This window comes from Eutrema salsugineum, unplaced genomic scaffold (assembly GCF_000478725.1).
Source record: "Eutrema salsugineum unplaced genomic scaffold, Eutsalg1_0 scaffold_1, whole genome shotgun sequence".
Classification (NCBI taxonomy): Eukaryota; Viridiplantae; Streptophyta; class Magnoliopsida; order Brassicales; family Brassicaceae; genus Eutrema; species Eutrema salsugineum.
The window spans coordinates 5984731-6003933 of NW_006256909.1; the positions used below are offsets into that span (position 1 = coordinate 5984731).

The 19203-nt window shown below is 38.6% G+C and overlaps 4 protein-coding genes across 4 annotated transcripts; 1 reads left to right on the plus strand and 3 right to left on the minus strand.

The window, feature by feature from the left end:
• The first annotated feature begins 698 nt into the window (after window positions 1-698).
• Window positions 699-3238, plus strand: LOC18029432 (protein CHLOROPLAST IMPORT APPARATUS 2). Its single transcript, XM_006413181.2, has 3 exons — window positions 699-2017; window positions 2690-2848; window positions 2997-3238. The coding sequence occupies exons 1-3, from the start codon at window positions 980-982 to the stop codon at window positions 3048-3050; spliced, it is 1251 nt and encodes a 416-aa protein (XP_006413244.1). The 5' UTR covers window positions 699-979; the 3' UTR covers window positions 3051-3238.
• A 280-nt stretch (window positions 3239-3518) lies between these two features.
• Window positions 3519-5881, minus strand: LOC18029433 (peroxidase 43). The gene is made up of 4 exons (XM_024148966.1): window positions 5480-5881; window positions 5225-5407; window positions 4971-5133; window positions 3519-4164 (listed from the first exon to the last, which is right to left on the minus strand). The coding sequence occupies exons 1-4, from the start codon at window positions 5690-5692 to the stop codon at window positions 3743-3745; spliced, it is 981 nt and encodes a 326-aa protein (XP_024004734.1). The 5' UTR covers window positions 5693-5881; the 3' UTR covers window positions 3519-3742.
• A 39-nt stretch (window positions 5882-5920) lies between these two features.
• LOC18029807 (phosphatidylserine decarboxylase proenzyme 3) lies at window positions 5921-11359 on the minus strand. The gene is made up of 21 exons (XM_006413183.2): window positions 11007-11359; window positions 10812-10891; window positions 10682-10706; window positions 10535-10594; window positions 10365-10433; window positions 10014-10103; window positions 9873-9923; window positions 9495-9578; window positions 9255-9346; window positions 9000-9155; window positions 8817-8901; window positions 8547-8658; window positions 8311-8411; window positions 7954-8001; window positions 7518-7664; window positions 7265-7360; window positions 7084-7158; window positions 6898-6990; window positions 6650-6736; window positions 6506-6556; window positions 5921-6265 (listed from the first exon to the last, which is right to left on the minus strand). The coding sequence occupies exons 1-21, from the start codon at window positions 11190-11192 to the stop codon at window positions 6140-6142; spliced, it is 1914 nt and encodes a 637-aa protein (XP_006413246.1). The 5' UTR covers window positions 11193-11359; the 3' UTR covers window positions 5921-6139.
• Window positions 11360-12012: 653 nt separating this feature from the next.
• LOC18029808 (ABC transporter B family member 2) lies at window positions 12013-18053 on the minus strand. The gene is made up of 13 exons (XM_006413184.2): window positions 17744-18053; window positions 17456-17510; window positions 17187-17362; window positions 16179-16379; window positions 15834-16093; window positions 15198-15738; window positions 14729-15108; window positions 14223-14623; window positions 13845-14086; window positions 13503-13750; window positions 12943-13355; window positions 12462-12802; window positions 12013-12384 (listed from the first exon to the last, which is right to left on the minus strand). Exons 1-13 carry the CDS (start codon window positions 17996-17998, stop codon window positions 12178-12180), a joined length of 3720 nt encoding a protein of 1239 aa, XP_006413247.1. The 5' UTR covers window positions 17999-18053; the 3' UTR covers window positions 12013-12177.
• Window positions 18054-19203: the final 1150 nt, after the last annotated feature.

Genomic DNA, 19203 nt, shown 5'->3' on the forward strand with positions numbered 1-19203 from the left:
CATGTTAAAAAATAATGAATTAATCATATAATTAGTACTACGTTTTATGGTTTTCCAACGAATACTTTATTAAACTGGAACTTTCCTAATATTTGATAATTCGGCTATTTCAATATATTCTAATATAAATCCATGAATTGATGATGGGTGTTTTGAATTCATTTCACATACCATACAAGCTGAATTGAATTTGTTTTTTGTAGACATTCACAAAAATATATTACTATTCATTATTTTCCAAGAAATACACTTTGTTTCTCTTCCTTATATGCCCTTACTCTTACTCTCTCTATATATATATGTCTCTCTCCATCTCACCACATTTTAACCTTTTTTACTCTCTGTTATTTGCCGCAACTACGTGATGATTTTTCACAAAATTAATTAATAGAGCCTCCATGTATTTGACTATATAGCTTGACAAACCCTAACGGATCTTTTCTCTTTTCTTATATTATCTCGTGACTCTTCCAATCCAGTGGAAATCGTTATCTCGCTCTCTCTCTCTCTCTCTTTGGGAAAATCTTGCTTCCATGACTTTTTTTGTCTCTCTCTAATCTCAAATCTTAATTTTGTAGGGGTTAAATGAACACCTGTGCTTTTTCTTTCTTTTCTATTAGATAGACTCTTTCTTTTTCCCCATATAAAAGTATTGACCTTTTTACTAAATTTAGTAAACAAAGATTTTGTCAGAGGTTTTAGGGTTTATCATCATCCTATAGGGAAACACAAAACAAATCGAATTTCATCCCAAAGCCACTCAATCTCAGCTTAAAAAGGGAAACCTTAAAGCTTCTCTCTCTCTCACGAACAGTCTAGTTCGTACGATTCTCAGAATTTTTCTGAATCACTATTTTCTCTTTTTCTTTTTATTTTCTTTTAACTTACATAACTAATTTAAATACCTCCTATATCCAACAGTTCTCTGTTTCTTGATTTTCTCGGGAAAATTCTGAGACTTTCTCTCATCGGCAGAGAAATGTCGTCTTGTCTAAGCGACGGCGGCACCGCCTATAGCTTCGAGCTAGAAACGATGAAATCGCCGCCGTCGAGAACCGCCTCACACAACACTCCTTCTCCGTCGTCTACAATCTCCGAGTCCAATTCTCCTCCGCTCGCACTCTCCACCAGAAAGCCACGGACTCGACGGAAACGACCGAACCAGACATACGACGAAGCGGCGGCTCTTCTCTCCACCGCCTATCCAAACATCTTCTCCTCCAAGAGAAGAAAAACTCCGTCTTTGAATCCTCTGTTTCTCGGGACTAATAAATCTCCTCTCAGCGACTACGACGAAGCTTCCGAGCTGCTTCTTCCGTTTGAATCAATCGAAGAGACCGATTTTCTCTTCAATCCCACGATAAGAACAGAGTCGGATCATTTGTTGGAGCACAAGGAGGTGAATCTCGGAGGTGAAATCGACGACTACGAACTGAACCGGTTCGGAGTTTTCGACCCGGGATCGATTCTTGATGTGGAGATTGAAGAAGGGATCGATAGTTTCATGGGGAACATCGAGGAAGAGAATCTCGGAGATGGAGAATCTGGATCTTCAGGAAGGAATTGTCACAGAATTGGTCAGAGTCCTTGGTACGGTGGCTCCATGGGATTCGGATCCGCCGGAAATTTTCGGTTAGCGCTCGGATTGAGGAACGCTCTCCGGGAAAACGACGACTCGAGCTTGTGCAGGTTTCCCACCGTGGAATTCGAACAGATCTCGCCAAGGATTCAAACCAGCACAATCTTAGCTGATGACGGCAAATCCAACGCCGTTGATAATGGCGAGAATAAGACAAGTGCGACGGTGGCGGGAGACTTGAAAAAGAAGAAGAAGAAAGTGGCTCTGGCGGCGGAATTAAAGAGCTCCGAGAACCCGAATCTGAAGCCGGAGCAGAGCCAGAGAGTGAGTCCGATTTTGAAGCTTGATTATGATAGGGTTTTAGAGGCTTGGTCGGATAAGGAGTCGCCGTTCTCCGACGAGATGCTGAGTTCGGACTCTGCCGGAATTGATCTCCATGTACGTTTCTTTTTTTTCTCTGATCTCTCTTTCCCGCGGCAAATCCCACATTTCAAGTTTTGTTTTTGTTAATTATAAAATAATTTAAATTTGGTTTATCGTAATTTCTCGTAACCATTATTTTTGGCCACGTGACAGTCAGATTTGCGCAGCTGAAAAGAGTGTTGTCTTTTAAACCTTTTTAATGTTTTGATAACCAATCTTTAGAGACAGTTCATTACATTATAAATCTCTGAGTGTCTGAATTCCGACAAGAATCAAAAGTGGTTTTATTTTGTTTTCAAGTTTTTAATAATTATATGTTGGTTCACTATTATTAAAAGTTCGATAGAGTAAGCTTTTGAAATTCTTAAGCCAAGAAATTAATATTATTTTTATCTACAGAAATTAACGAGAAATCCATCTTAACGGCACGGATTTGATCTTCCATTGTTTTTATATGTTTTTTTTTTCTAAAACTTGCATGGAGATCTTGATCTAAAAAAAAATAAAAGTTGCATATGAAAAAAAAAGGATGAAGCCGATCTTTATCAACTTAGTAGTTAATGAATGCATAGAGAGTTAGAGACTAAGTGTGAAACGTTTGTTTCCTCTTCTTTCAATTAATAAGGGATAAACCATGTTTTAGCAAAAAATGCAAAGTAACTTACTGTGTGGGAGTTTTGGGGACAGGCAAGGTTGGCTGAGATAGATCTGTTCGGAGAAAGCGGAATGAGAGAAGCTAGCGTGTTAAGGTATAAAGAGAAACGAAGGAATCGACTCTTCTCCAACTCCCAAAAAATTCGTTATCAAGTTCGCAAACTCAACGCCGATCAACGACCCCGTATGAAGGTATATATCTATATTATTTTCTTGAAATATTAAAGTCTGTGTTGTATATGTATATTGATTATTAGGGAAGAATGATAGTATGATACTCATGTGTAACATGTGTTAATACATTTGATTCTGATAATGTTGTTGGTTATCTCATTGACAGGGACGATTTGTGAAAAAGCCCAACGTAAGGAACTTAAGAGTCGAAAGAACTTAAGCCCTTTTATTCTCTTCTCTTTTGCTCATTCATGTTCCATTTTCGCCCTCTCCATCTTGTTTCTTTTACTGACCCCTCTTGTTATCTTTTTTGTCGTAAGGGAATGGGGGAATTTAGTTGATTCGAGAAAGTAAAGAATTAAAATGAATAAAACAATTTTTTTTTTGGTCTTTTGTTGGAATCCACCACGTGACGAGATTATGGATTCATATTCTAACACTATTAACGTCGAGATGTGATGATTTAGTTAAAACATTGTTATATATTGCAGATGATTTTTGACTTGGAGTCAAACATCGTTATATACATAGCAAATCAAATATAATTTCAAATTTCGTTTCAACTTTTTTTTTGGGTCGAGATTTCAAATTTCTTTTCTTGACATACAATTAGAACTCAAAATATCGTACTCTTTTTATCATACGTAATTGTTTTCATCCTCTTTTATAGCTTTTGTTTTGTCTCGCATAATTTTATTCATGCATTAACTAACTAATACAATCTTCTACACATATTTTTGAGTCGAAGATTAAAACGTATTGTTTCCTACAATTGTATCCCTTTCCAACACATAGAAAAGGGACTAGCGTGTTTGGATTGTTTTGTTTTTAGCATGGAAGACATACAATATAATACAATTACAGTTTTCTGAGTATAAGAAATTAACCCCTTCAAATTTTTACTGCATACTCTCAATTGAAAGCCGAGCAAACCCGTCGAACCTCTCCTTTAGAACCAGTTTTCACATGAATCTTCCCCATCTTCACTATTGCCTTTACGAAATCGGATTCGAACGATGGGCCAAGTAGTGGATTTAGCAACCCAATATAGGAATCCACTACCCGGCGGGTCATTGCATCCTCGTAGAGTCCCGCGTCAGTCTGAAGCACGGCAAAACCATCCTTTATATTCTGCAGAATCTGCTTGTCGAATATCCGTTCACTGAACCGGTCCATTGGAACCCGGGTGTTTATGTCACCGTTTTGTGGGCACCGAGTGGTTAGTTCGGGTAAGAATACCGGATTGATGGTCGGGTCGGGCTGGCCACCAGGTAAGAACTCGTAGAGGCGTTTAGTCATAAAAAAGCAGGCCGTTGTCCCGATAGTGTGAGCAGCTGATAAGGTACAAAATAATTTATTAGGACGAATGGAAAGTGGATCACTCAAGTGTTGAATGGTGCTGGTGATCTTGAGCTACTGTCAGTAGCCTACTGTATTAGACTTGTGCATGTTGATATTTTTTTTTGGGGGGTCACACGGAGATGACAATTTTACTGTCCCATAATTTGACACAAAATCCACTCGAAACTCGTAAGAGTGGCCCCATTATAAAATAATTATGACGGAATGCATTTTGGTCAGATAAGCTGCCTATATTTCTGCGCCACTCCAGATTTAATGGATAAGATGACAGAAAATCAAAACATTTCTTCCTAAAATATCCTTTAATCAATGCCTAACGTAAGTTGTTAAAATGCCTAAAATATAAAACTCACTCTGTTTTCTTTAAACAGATCATTTTTAAAGAAATATTTAGCAAAGTATAGGTAAAATGGGATCAACTGTTTGATTGAATTCACAAATTGTCATGAAAAAATTTTCTTAGCAAAAAAATAAAACTGCTGGCTTAGCTAGAAAAATCCCATAATTTTTTTGTGTAGATACAAGAAAAAAGGTGGTCTACGAGAATTTGGTAACGCACGGTAGGCCTAACGCACGGAAGGCTTAACGCACGGAGTAGTCACGTGGCATCAGCACGAAGAAAAGAAGAAACGGACAACACATGCGAAACACATCACGGGTGTAGGAAATGAGAACTCATATAACTTGGACTTCGTACCAAAAACCTCGAGAGATTCGAGACCACTAAACAAACATGAATGAGAGAGAAAAGAGAAGAAAGAGGGAGAGGGATACATACCACTGAGAAGGACGAGTTCTTTGGCGTTGAGACCTTTCTGCATGAACTTAGCCTTAAGTATCTCAATCGAGTCACTCACATCCGGCATGTCCTTAGCCAGCGACATGTTCGAAACCCGACCGTCTCTCCGCCCAGTTGGAACCTCATACGCCGGTCCATTCGCCTGTACGATGAATTGATCACAACGGAGAAGAAAATAGAGAAAGATCGAAAGGTTTTCTTTTCTCTTTCTTTTTGAATTTTATATTTTTTACCAAAGATATTGCATCACGTGCAGCCAAGGCAACAATGTCTGAGCACGAGACAACACCTGGGCATGCAGCTTCAAGCTCGGCTTTGGCGGTTTCTACTATCTCAAATCCTCTGACGCCTTCATGCCCGAATGCATTCTTTTCAGAGATTGCTCCGTTGTCCACGAGGATCGACCCGTCACATCCCTGCACGTGTGTGTTGTTGAATCTTCTGAAAAATGCAACAATAAGCAAAAAGAGGAGGAAAGTGCATCTTACCTCGACAAAGCAGTCATGGAAATGGAGCCGCAGAAGTATAGCCGGAAGGTTAGGGTCGGAAAGAGCAGCTCCAAAGACGACTCTTCTAACGATTGACTCGGCTTGAGGGCATGTACTGGAGTAAAAGCCGACTTTTAGATCAGCTAGAGAGACGCCAAGGAAAACCGTGACCAGAGACAACGCTAGACTACTATTAGTCTTTGTCCACACCATTTGTGCTTTTAGTGTATTCCAGTACTCAACAGAGAAGGATAATACAAAGGGAAAGAGAGTGTGACAGACAGATATATATATATATATATATATAGAGAGAGAGAGAGAGAGAGAGAGAGAGAGAGAGAGAGAGAGAGAGGGAGAGAGAGGTGAATAAGAGGGAAAGCCTCTTCATTAAGATAGCTATAAAGAAAGACATGTGTTTAACACTATTTGCATGTAAAATTGTCACCTAGCAAAAACACTTGATAAAAAACAAGACACAGTTAATATCAACAAGTACCAATGCCCGGGACATACCGGTGTCATATATACAGAGCAAAGTCATTGTGTATCAAACAAAGAGGAATTGTGCTCGTGATGGAAAAGACAATATTAAAACAAATCAAACCAAACCAAAGCAGATCAGCCCTTAGTTTTGTACTAACTCACAAAGATTGTAGCAGTTCAGGGTTCAAGTACACAGTTTTCCAGCTTTGGAAAGGAGACACCTAGTTGCATTCCGACAGTAATTAATGTCTCCAAGGACCTACCGCTGTTAGCTAAGAGATCTTCATCAATCTTCATCGAGTCCTGCAATTTATGTCACGTCAAAGGTAAGGTTGATGCAGATGCAAGCACTCATCTAGAAACGTATGATAGATATCACAAGATTTTGTAATTAAGTAACTCGATTATAAGGGTAGAGGAAGGGAAAGCATATAATTCAACCTTTCAGTCTTAATAGACTCAAAGATATTGAGTATTACATTGGTAAGAGTCTTAAGATCTTTTATATTTAGCATACAGATGAAAAACAAGTTAGAAGCTCACCTTTTCAAAGACGCAGATAACAGTGCTCCCGCCAAATGAAAAGTAACCAAGCTGGAAAAGGAGAATGATAATTTAGTAACCGCTTGCAAAAGAAACTATTACCTATTTTTCAATTTAGAAAGAATTGGGTTCACTATTGCTTACCTCGTCCCCTTTCTTCACATGGTCTCCCTCTTGTCTAACAAAGGTGATGCTACCAACCATTGTTGCTCCAATCGCAACAAATGCGACCTGTTACAGACAATAAAGCTCAGGCCAAGTTCCTTAATAAGATCAGTTTATAAATCACAGCAGCATTAAATTCATAGCAGAAAGCACAGGGACAATCGAGAAAAATAATTTTAGCAGACAGAGAAATAAAGATAGTGTATGACTTATAGGGGATGACAAACCTTTCCAAACTCTGCTGTTGATATAATTACGACGGTCCGTTTATTCTCAGTGAACACATTACAGTACTTGCTATTGACTGCAATCGGATTAACCTGAGAAGCAAGGTCGATTAATAAGGAAACATATAAGTCAGCTAAGAAATCACGGAAGAGAAGAATGAAACTATTCAACTTATAAAGACATACTGTATATAGGCTTCCAGGAACATCGACAAACTTTTCAATGACGCCAGAGACAGGAGAATGAAAGCGATGATAGTCCTGTAACAGATCAATAAACGCATAAAAGGAGGGAAAGGAGCGAACAAAACGACTGTGATAGTTATCGCTTTTTGGTCGAAAGACATGAAGCACAGTCTTGTCGCACCTGTGGAGCCAATCGGAATATCACCAAAGATCCATCAAGGAAAGCATCCGAATGCACATCCTTCCCAAGGAGGCCTTTAATTGAGAACTTCCGGCCCTATCAATATAAAAAAACAATTGAAAATTTTAGAATAGTGAGTAACATCTACGCAGTGTTGCAAGTATAGAGCTGCATCACTTATCTTAAGAGTTATTTTATTCTGCAGATGCCGAGCTTACAAAATACTATGTTGTAGCTACTCTAGAGGTTTTACCTTGATCCAGAACCGTGTGCTATCATCCACCGATTGAAATGCTATTAATCGACAGTCAGCAGCAGATACAGCAACATCATCCCGATCCATGCATGCAATTGGTCTTGCACCAGGCTTTAACTCCCGTATGAAGAATTCATTGAACGTCTGCAAGTGAAATGACCATCTTTCAAATCCATGAAAAGTACACTAGCTTACAGTTAATCAAATTATCAAGCCTTTTTCCTGTCCTCGATAAAATCAGCAAAGAGTTTAGCTTAAATTTACCTCATTATCACTTACATCTTTATTTTATACCTAGCCACAAACTAATATGCTTTTTTATACAAAGTCATACTGTGAATTGCCTTTGGTTAAGATCTCAAGTCCAAAAGCTAGCAACATTTTTTATTTTAATATCATGGTGAGAATCAAACCATGAATTGCCTTTTCATACCTTAAAATGGTCCAGAGGATACTTGACTTCGGCCATGTTTATTTGATCCTGCAACAAACAAATGATTCAGTTATAGGCATTCATGTAAACTTACAAAGGAGGCATACAGTTTAAAACCTAATGAATCTGGTGAAGCAATTCGAACCTAGCCATCGTTATAGATAAAGCATAAGATAGGACTGTCAACTGAGTAATTATCGTTTATCTGTTAATATTTAAGGAAGTTATTCTACGATATTCTGTGCTGTATAGCACTACATCAATATCACATTCCTCCAAGCCACAAGCCAAGTTGTGCCAGGCTTAAACTCAACAGCCGTTTTCACACATAATAACATAACAAAAGAGGATTCATACCTTGAAAAACTCGAGAAAGCTGGGTATATTTTGGGCAGATTCAACTGAGTTCATTTTCTTCCCTTGCTTTTCAGAAAGGTTCTGCAAAATCTCTTTTGCTCCTGCATTAAGTAGATAATCCAGAATAAAGACTTGTTTGCTTTGATACAGCGGCAAGAATGTGTAGCTTGTGGGCACAAAGTAAGCATTTATCAGAAAGGTACTACGGCCAGGTGTATTTAAGAGGTGAAGGAAACCTTGATCCATAAGATGGAGTCCAATTTTTGACTGGTAAATAGCTCTCATCGACATAACAATCTTTGAATCAATCAACTCTTCTACGAGCCTCTTAGTCTTCCGATCAATCACCTAAAGCAAATATCAAGTAAATGTAACCAGAAAAATTGATTGGAGGAATGTGAAAAAATCAGGCTTTCCCCAGGCCAGGTTTCCTGAAGTTTCAAGGATTGGCCTCCATAGTAGTTGTGTATCATGACATAAACCAAAGTGGTAGAGAGGAAATATACCACAATATGTGAAGCACTTGAACCAGTATTCAAACCAACGTCATAAGTTGATAGATGACTCCATTCACTTAGTTTGAACATCCATCTGACGAAATGTTAAAAACTTGAGTGCTGATCAAGCCAATAATATGTGAATTATATAGAATGGCTGATTAGAAACTAAAAAAAGTTGAGAATCCAAACCCATATGAAGCCTGCCTATCAGTCAAGAACCCTCCGGTCATTGTTTGATTACCAGTTCCTTCGTCAAAACAGAGAGTCATATGGATCATTGCGTTGAGCTTGTCAGAAAGTTGAAGAGCCTCACCACAGACCGGACAACTATTTATAATTGGCTCCCTGCAATAGACGCATGCAAATTACTGGGATTCAAGGAACTATAAATCAATACGTATAAACAGAGGATCTCAGCATTGGCAATGTATAGAATGTTATTACTGTTCCTGTTGAACGGCAAGAAGTGCAGCCAGCTCATCAATAGTAACAACACCATCTCCATTAAGATCAGCGGCTTTAAACAACTCTTCTTTCTGGTAAACAAGTCAGTGACAACATCAAAATGCCTCAGAAAAATGCGGCAATCTAGCATTGTCTATCAGAAAATGCTGAGGGGTACAACTTTTGTTACTTGAAATTTCAAACAAAAGATAGAGGTGACAAAGCTGCTGAAGATCAAACCTTGTTAGCAGCCACCAGATTCCCAAAAGCATTCATCAGATCAGAGAACTCTGAGAATGAGAGATGCCCATCTTCATTATAATCCTGCGCTTAGATGAAGGACTCAATCAATCAACTATAAAGGCTGCAGGACGCCGTAATATTTTATATAAAAACTGCTTGAGAAACAATTCAGCTCATAGTTTCGTAAATTTAAAGAAGTGTCCACCAAAATCAAAGGAAACAATGAAAATGAACGCAAAGGAATTTGATTATAGGCTGCAGGACGTAATCATAAGGAAATATCAAGAAAACTAAAATTGTAACATGCAAAGAGGATAACATCACAAAACTTCAGAAGACCAGAGTAGACGGAATGGAAGATTAAGTAAAGCATACCACTATGGACAAAATACGCTTTGCAAAACGTGTCTCAGTTTCAACAGGATCCTGCATATGTTAGCAATCAAACATCAAAAACCAGAAACCATTCCCATCGTTTTTTCTTAACCACTGTTTTAACACTAACATACTGCATACCTCAACAGAGCATGAAATGAACATGCTGCCAACAACATTAGAGGAGGCCGGGTCTAAAAGGTCAAATGACTTGCAGGTAGAGTCAGGTTCCTATAACACATTTTTACACAGAAAAAACAACAAAATGTCAGCAAAACAATTTTCTCATCGATTTATCATTCAAAGCAATCTAATCCATGCAGTCACAGATTCCCTCCCAGCCAATGGAAGACAAATGATAGAAAGCAACTTGCTGATACTTAAACCAGTCAGGCCTAACCCAGAGGAAGCACAGATACTCAAATGAAAAGAACGAAAAAGGTGGAAGAACCTAAACAGCTTTCATATGAAAAACCAAATTTAACTGCTGACCTGCACTACAAACTCAAGTAGATCAAGTTCACAATAACCGATGATATTGTTCTTCAAGAGCCTATTGGTCTGAATCAAGAAAAAAAAAATTAACCAATCAAAACTTAAAGTAGAAAATGCAAACTAAACGCCAAATATAGAAAGAAGAAAGTCAGCTGATAATCTCAGACCTCAAATACTGAGATCCTAGCCAGTGTTGGTCCATTTTTCTCAAGGAGGAGCTTCTTTTCCTAAATACAGAAAGAAAGAAACTCAAACCGATACTACGCAATTATTCAAAAGACGCTTGAGAAAACAGAAACCAGTAGTTTTCTTACCGAATTCCAAATCGGCTTATCAGTTCTGCAAAATCATCAAGGGAAAAGACAAGACGTCGTTGATAATTCTTGGAACTATATAACATTCAAAATAACTGACGAGGAATGCGAATAATTGTTGGTAACTTACGAATCTGAAGTTTCCGTACGGAATGTCTGTTCCCCGAAGGAAACACAGGCGAGCCACTTGTCCTTGAACTTCATCTCCGCCTAAGAGAAGATGCCAAAAGGAAAAAGAAAACGATTACACATGACTATTGAATCGAATTAAGCAGCTGAAGAGGACAATGAAATCGAAAAGAGGAAGAAGAGAAGTAAACCGTACGCCGATGAGAGTGAGAAGAGCAATGCCGGCAAAATCCTCTGCGCTCACGGATCTCTGGCTGGCCAATCCGGAGACGCTTCCGGATCCTGGACGACGAAGGCGACGGCGGCTGCGAAGGTTCTGAAGCTTCTGTCGCATCTTTGACCGGCGCGACTCCTTCGTCTCCGTTGAATTTCCGTTTCCCATGGTTCTCAGTCGATATTAAGCCTCCCGCGCCTGGTAAACCAATGAATCGGAAATGGAGGAAGACGCGATGAGGTCAGTGAGAGAGAAGTAGTGGTTTGAGTTTCCTCGCCGCGGCAGTGACCGGAGTCTTTTTATTTGCAAAAATATCTGTCACCGAGAATGTGAAAGAGGAATAATAGTCACAGTGAATGCTTTTTCGTTTTTTTTATTATTATATTCGCCTGTCTCTTTGACAAAGTTTTTTCTTTTTTGTCAACTTTCTTATTTAACAAAACAAAATCAATGTTTATTAACATGTGTATGTTTTTTTTTTCTTTCCTCTTGTTTAAAAGTTCTATAGTTTTCATAATTTAACTAAATAGAAGCATAAAATGAAAAGGACATGGATTTCTATAAACCGAAACAAGATATACAAACATTTTATCGCAATTAAATGATAGATAATGCTATGTCAACAAAAAAAATGATAGATAATGCTTAACATGAAAATTATTAGTTATATAACTTTTTGAAGAATTTCTCTTTTAAATTTAGCTGTATATAATAACTTCAAGTTGATGAAAATAGCTAATATTTATTTTACTTGGCCTTATTTGTGGTGATGATGCCTGCTTTGATGTAAAGGGTTTTGTTATTTTGTAGGGACATGAATTCTAAGATTCTTGGATCCAATCAACTTCGTGCAAAGTTGTCTTTTTGTTGATCATTTCCTTGGAGAATGTCGCAGTGGAACGTATTGATGGTAAAGAGAGTTTAAGAATAAACAGAATTGCTCATTTGGAAAAAAAAAAGAAAAAAATCATTCGAAAATACATATCGCTGGTTTGGAACATGTTCATAACTTTTTTTATCTTTCTATCGTCGCATGTAAACTCACCAACAGTAAATCAATATTATCAACATAATCACATCGAATAAAAAAGTATGATCAATATTTTCCACAAAAACAAATTAAAGAGTTTTAAATAGTTTGACTATATAGTATTTAAGGATGTTGCTGCTGCTGCTGAAGACTGATGAGTTTAAAATAAGGACCAGTCTTGTTCAGAACAAGCCTACGGTGGCTGCCTTGCTCCACGATCTTACCTCCATGTAACACACTTATCGTGTCGGCGTTCTTGATAGTCGATAACCGGTGAGCAACCACCACCGTTGTCCGGTTGGTCATTAACCGGTCCAATGCTTGTTGTACCTAATATTTATTCGTATAAAACCAATAAGTTGGATTAAGACCTAAGAAAGTTTAATTATAAGAAGAAAAAAACTTACCACACGCTCGGATTCAACGTCCAAAGCGCTTGTGGCTTCGTCAAGGAGCAGAATCTCTGGATTCCTGAGGATGGCTCTAGCGATAGCGATTCTCTGTCGTTGACCGCCTGACATCTGAACGCCGCGTTCACCGACTTTGGTAGAGTAACCTTCCGGGAGAGAGGTGATGAAGCTGTGAGCGTTTGCGAGCATAGCTGATTCGATTACTTCAGATTGAGACGCTCCTTCGTTTCCGTACAAAATGTTCTCATAGATTGTCGTAGCGAAAAGTGCTGGTTCTTGTTGAACCAGACCAATGTGTTTCCTCAGTGATTTCAAATCTAGTTTCTTGATGTCTTTTCCTGCATTTGGGATTAAAAGAAGAACAACTTAGTCAGCCAAATAACTACTTTCTTTTGATGCAAGAAACCTTAGTGTTTTTCAGAGTTTTCTTGAGACGCAAGAATCTTTGTGTTCAGGGTTCTAAGGCAAGAGAACTCACCCTCTATCATGACTTTTCCTGCGGTCGGGTCATAGAACCGGAGAATAAGTGAAATGACCGAACTTTTCCCAGACCCACTCTGTCCGACAAGCGCCATGCTCTTTCCAGAACGAACTACCAGATCAAAGTCCTTGAAAATTACAACATCTGGTCTTGAAGGGTAGCTGAAGTGGACGCCTTTGAGCTCAATCGTGCCTTCCACATTAGTCAGCTCCTCGTTGGTTTCTCCAACGATCTGAGTTTTCCGATCCAATATCTCGAACACAGACGCAACCATCTGGTTTCCTTTAAGCAGATCCGGAGCCAGAGCCAATGTCTCACCCATGGCTAAAGCCGTCACGATCAGAACCATGAATGTTTTCATCACTGATTTGAAGCTCGATAATCCTTTATCCATCAAAGTTGATCCGTACCTATCAAAAATTAACAGTTAACAATTTTATTTAGAGATGAGGATAAGATGGATCCGAACCGGATTTCTCAAACCGAAATTGAACCAGATATGCTTTACAACCGAACAACCCAAATGGATGCTGTGACTTCTAGTTAGAGAGACATACCAGAGAGCGAGGCCATAGGAGGAGAATATGAAGAACTGAGAGATGCCGTAGAAAAGTCCGGCTATTTGTCCTCGCCTGAAAGAACGTTTAGAAGGTTCTAAAAGCTCTCTGGAGTAAAGTTCTAGAACCTTCTCTTCAGCACAAAAGGCAGCGACCGTGCGGATGTTGCTAACAGACTCTCCGGCCAACATGTTGGCCTTCAAGTAAGCTTTACTCAAGTTTCCTCCATAGCCTTGCATGAAAAGTTTCTAGTAACAAAAAACAAAAAATAATAATTAAAACTTGATTAATTGCCAAGAAAAACACATATAAATTAAAAAGGATACAAAACGCTGCGTTTACCTCGCTGATATGGCCGCTTATGACCAATGGGTAAGTGGCAATTACAACAAGAGTAAGACGCCAGTTAAGTATGAAGGAAATGACGAAAGATGTCACAACGAGACCTAAGTTCTGGAGTAGAATCGTTGACCTATCGACCACTATGGTTTTAAGCAAAGTCGCGTCGCTCTCAAGCCGCGACGCCAACATCGAGCTCGTGTTGTCCACCTCATCAAACCACCCGATCTCGTTCTTCAAGATCGCTACAAAACCAAAAATAAGATATATTAAGTATCATCACAGAATATAAACTGTGATCTCTATAAGTTCTTAAAGATTCAAAGTTTATCATCGATTTAAAATTTGCATAGGAAAACTTCAAAATAGTATGAGACGAACCTGAAAACATCTTTTCGCGGACACGGAGAGTGAGACGCTCGCCCATTGTACCGAAGCAGACATGCTCAATGGTGTAGACGACGAGGGTTATGAAGGAAGCGCAGCAGAAGAGGATAGCAATCTTCTTGACCTCTTTTTGAGTGGTTCCCCAATCCATCTCGTAATACGATACTAAAGAGTGCGAGACTCCAAGCGCGAAAAGCGGCATCTGAGATCCAGCGATAAAGGCACATAACGTGCCACACAAGCCATACATCCAATCCGGACGGATCATAGAGTAAAGACGTCCCATCGTTACTTTGACCTTTTTAGATGGATCTGTCTCGTCCGGTCTAGATACCGAATCCCTCTCCGAGCAGAAGCTCGTCCTTGTTCTTGATAGTTCCCGTGAGTATTTTATACTGCCAATGCAAAAAAAAAAAGGAGAACAGCTCTTGAGAAACTATACACCTAGTTCTAATTAAGATTTTCAGAGACAGAGTATATATGTGTTAAGCAAAAAGTACCTATGTGGCCTGCTTAGCGTGCGAGTCAAGGAAGGGTTACGTTGCAACGAAGCAGCCTCTTGGAGACGAAGGAGAGCAGAGTAGGCTCCATCAGGATTAGATATGAGATTCTCGTGGTTTCCATACTCTACGATCTTCCCTTCGTGAACTACTGCTATGATGTCAGCATTTCTTACGGTCGAGAGTCTGTGAGCCACCACCACCGTTGTTCTTCCAACCATTACTCGATCCAACGCTTCTTGCACGCTCTTCTCTGACTCTGCATCTAGAGCACTTGTCGCCTCGTCGAGTAAGAGTATCGATGGATTCTTCACTATTGCTCTTGAAATCGCAATCCTCTGTTTTTGTCCACCAGAAAGTTGAATCCCCCTCTCACCAACCTAAAACAAAGGCGAAATTCCAGGGTTTATATTGTTTTCTTGTACCCTAAGGTATCAATTGGAATTTAGGTTTAAGGTTCTTGACAGACCTGAGTCTCAAATCCTTCAGGGAGGTTGTTGATAAACGAAATGGCTTCAGAGAGCTTTGCGGCACGGCCAAGCTCCTCAGCCGTGGCGTCGTCTTTGCCATACATAATGTTCTCACGAATCGTTGTCGCAAACAGAGCTGGTTCTTGGTTAACCAAACCAATCTGTCCCCTTAACCACTTTATATCAAGATCTTTGATATCGTTCCCGTCAAGCAACACCGCTCCGGAAATAGGCTCGTAGAAACGCTCTATCAAAGATATGACCGTGCTCTTCCCTGACCCGCTTCCTCCAACAAGTGCCACGATTTTCCCAGCAGGGATGGTTAGGTTTAGCTTATCGAAGATCACCACATCAGGGCGAGATGGGTAACTGAATGTCACGTCACTGAATTGAATTTGCCCGTCTACTTTCCGGAGTTTACGGCCGGATTTTGCGCTTGTTTTTGCCGCCGTGTCCCGTTCAATCATCTTAAAAATCGGATACGCAGCAGCTTTGGCTCTTACAAATGCGGATATATCCGGAGCTGCCTGTCCAAGCGACCTACAAGAACCCAAGAAACAGAGACTTTGAGATACACAAAAGATACAAAGGAAACGTGAAGAGCAAGCAAGCAAGATAGGAAGATCTTATATTACAGGCCGGCGATGACAACGTTGAGCATGGTAGTGAATGATTTGCCACCATCGGCGATTTCCTTGTGTACCACGACGCTTGTAAACCAGACAAGCAAGGCCCATGATAGAAACAAGACACAGTGCAACGAACCAAGACCTAGTCCTTTGGTTAAACCGGCTTTTCTCCCGTACGCGTACGTGTTCTCGAGAGCTTTCTTGTATAGCTTCACCGCCCTTTCTTCACCCGTAAATGCTTGTACGGTCCTCACATTCCCGATTACCTTAATTTCGACGTAGAGAAATGAAGTACATGCCAAATGTATGATTTCAATTATATGAAGTTTCCTTGTCAGAGAAGTAACCTACCTCTTCCGCAATCTCACCCGCTTTGATGTATGATTTTCGGACTCGGGCGATAAGACCGATGGCGACGAATGCGTAGATGCCACCGGCTAAAGCAATGAGGGGTACTATGGACAAAGTGACGAGACTTATTTGCCATACGCTCGTGAATCCAATTGCAAAACCGGCTATGAATCGGCTTATATAGTGCAAAAAATTCCCTACCTGCAACGAAATTTACCGGCAATCAAGTTATCATAAACCATAAACCGTATTTGCATGATCACATTTAAAAATTGAAATTGAGCAACCAGACTGTAGTGGCTGGCTAGCTGGAAAGAACCAAATATAGGTCAAAATTTAAAATATAAATTAAATCGTATCAAACTCAACCGCCTTATAAATGCAAAATGCAATGCAGCTATAACCGAATTAAAGACTGCATTTATTATTTTTGCATCAAGGACCGAAGCATATTACAAAAAGGAAAAATAAATGTACATACTTTATTGGGGTATCAGAAAAAAAAAATTCAATTAAAAGAATACCCAAACCCATAATTAGAGATACATGCAAAAATCTCTCTATTATTATTGGACTAAGCCATGGACCATATTGTGATTCGCATTAAAACTGATACGGATTAGACAACCCATGTGTAGCAAAAATAATATAACCCATGTTAAAAATTTCTACATTTGAATACCTAAATGTATATAGATTTGGTTGACACAAAAATGTCTATAGATTTGATTGACCAACGTGCCTTAGACTATTAGTTAGCAGACTTAGTAGGAATTTGCCAAAAAAACAAATGAATATTTGGGTTTATATTAAGGGATATTATTAATAGTAAGAAGTTTTGAATGCATTTAATTACTAATGGGTACCACAAAAAAAATAAAGTAATCGGTCCGCTATGATTCTAATAATTGAACTAACACTAAAAGTTGACAAAACACAGAAAATAAAAATAAAGTGACCCAATCAAATAATTAAGAGCCGATACCGGTTTGATTCGGTTTAAGGTACCTTCTCGGAGAGAGCATCTTGGACGACGAGGATGTCGGAGGTGATGGCGGAGATGACTTCCCCGGTGGAAGCTTCGGTATCGAATAAGCTTATGTCTTGGCTTAACATTGACCGTAAATAAGCTCTCCTCATCTTTGCCGCTTGCCTCTCTCCCGTATGCATCCAACATGCAACCTCTGTTTTCATATTTTTATATTTTTTAATTACAAACTTAAAATAGTGAATAAAAAACCATAGAGATTGTTTGATTTTAATATATCTTTAATTACCTAACCATGACGAGAACAGTATAGCCACACTCAGATATACAAAATCCAACGAGTACTGCACCAAATAAATAAAAATTAAGCCGAGCAATCATAATAAAATTCATAATAGCATATGTGTAATTAGCATTTCACTAGAATTGTATCTGGAGTACGTACATATTAATTTCAATCTGCTAAAACCAACAATTATCATAGGTAAAATTCTCTTCAATTTCCGAGTAATCAGTCGTAGTATAAATCTTTGAAATTTCGAGCTATATATATAATGAAGGAAATACAAATAAAAACCTTGGCGACTTTGTGAGAGGCTTGATGTGGAAAGAGATAAGCAAGACCAATAATGTTGATGAGTTTGCCAAAAAAGATGAAAAAGACTGGAACGGATGCTCCGTGAATGCACGCGCCGATGGATCCGAGAGCCATTAGAACGCAATCGTAGAAATCTGCGAAGGAGAAGAGCTTAAGCAGTGGCACTTTCGGCGTCGCCTTCTCCTTCTCCTTATCCTTCTCCTTCTCCGTCTCCGGATCACCGGACGACTGCATTTTCACCGGAAAGGGTGTGTTTAGCAGTTGTAGAGAAAAAATGTGAGGATAAATAAGAGAGAAATAAATAGAGTGAGAAATTAAGAGGGAAAGTGGTTAGAGGGGAAGAAGATGAGAGAGAGAAGACATTAAATGAAAGAAGACATATAAGACCAAGTTTATCGGTTTCAGCGAGAATTGTTTGGTGCGAAGCTGTGTGTGTGTGTGACCCTAGTTAATAACTCTCTAATAAAGTTTTATATCCTGTTTTATTTTGAACTGTTTGTAGTTTTATTAGCGAATTATATTGGTAATGAGCTATGTGAAGTTCTCAGATCGGTATTTTGTTCACGGTAAAAGTAATGAAGCTGAAAGGGTTAATAATGGTGAAAAGAACAAGTGTCGATTTAACTGTACAAGTTTGCGTAACTAAGAGCATCTGCAACAGAGATATTAGTCCATTTTGCATCATGTTTAGCCCAAAAAAAAACGAAAAATGTAATTAAATTGAAAAAGCAATGTTTATTTGAGACCCATAAACATTGATGCTTAAGATATTTAATAATATTTAATAGTTAAGCATCCCAAAATCTGTTGCTCCATTACTGATGCTGTATCTTTGAATTCAAGTATGCCTTTGACTTTTGAAAACTTTGTAGTCAACGGTTAGACAAATACAGTACTCCCAATGTAGTACATTGATCTTCTTCATTGCACCAAGATACATGGGGTCTACTAATTATCTCATATCCAATTTTACATGAATGAAATACACTGCGTCAGACTTTGACTTCACTTTGATTGAATAATTGGAGTTTTACTTTTTCTGTAATCTATAATGCCATTCTAGTTATGAATCTATAATCATAAATATAACTACAAACAAATATTTTACTTACCACTCAATCTTAACCATTTATCTAGTAACCACACTTAATCATTATTTTCTTCTAAACAATCTAGCATACTTATAAAATTGAAAGAATTTCTACCAAAAGCAAATCAGAATCAAACCGACTAAAAAAAAATAAAAATCAAACCGAATCAAATTTAAATGTTTTGGTCAGAATTCCATTTTAATTTGAATATAATACACCAACCAAATCCGAACTGTATCTAATAAAATAAAAATGCCCACCCGTCTTCAACTCATCGTCCCTACAATGAGGTTAAAATTGATGTAAAATAGGGGATTAGTATTATAAGATAATGTTTGCATTTGCGTT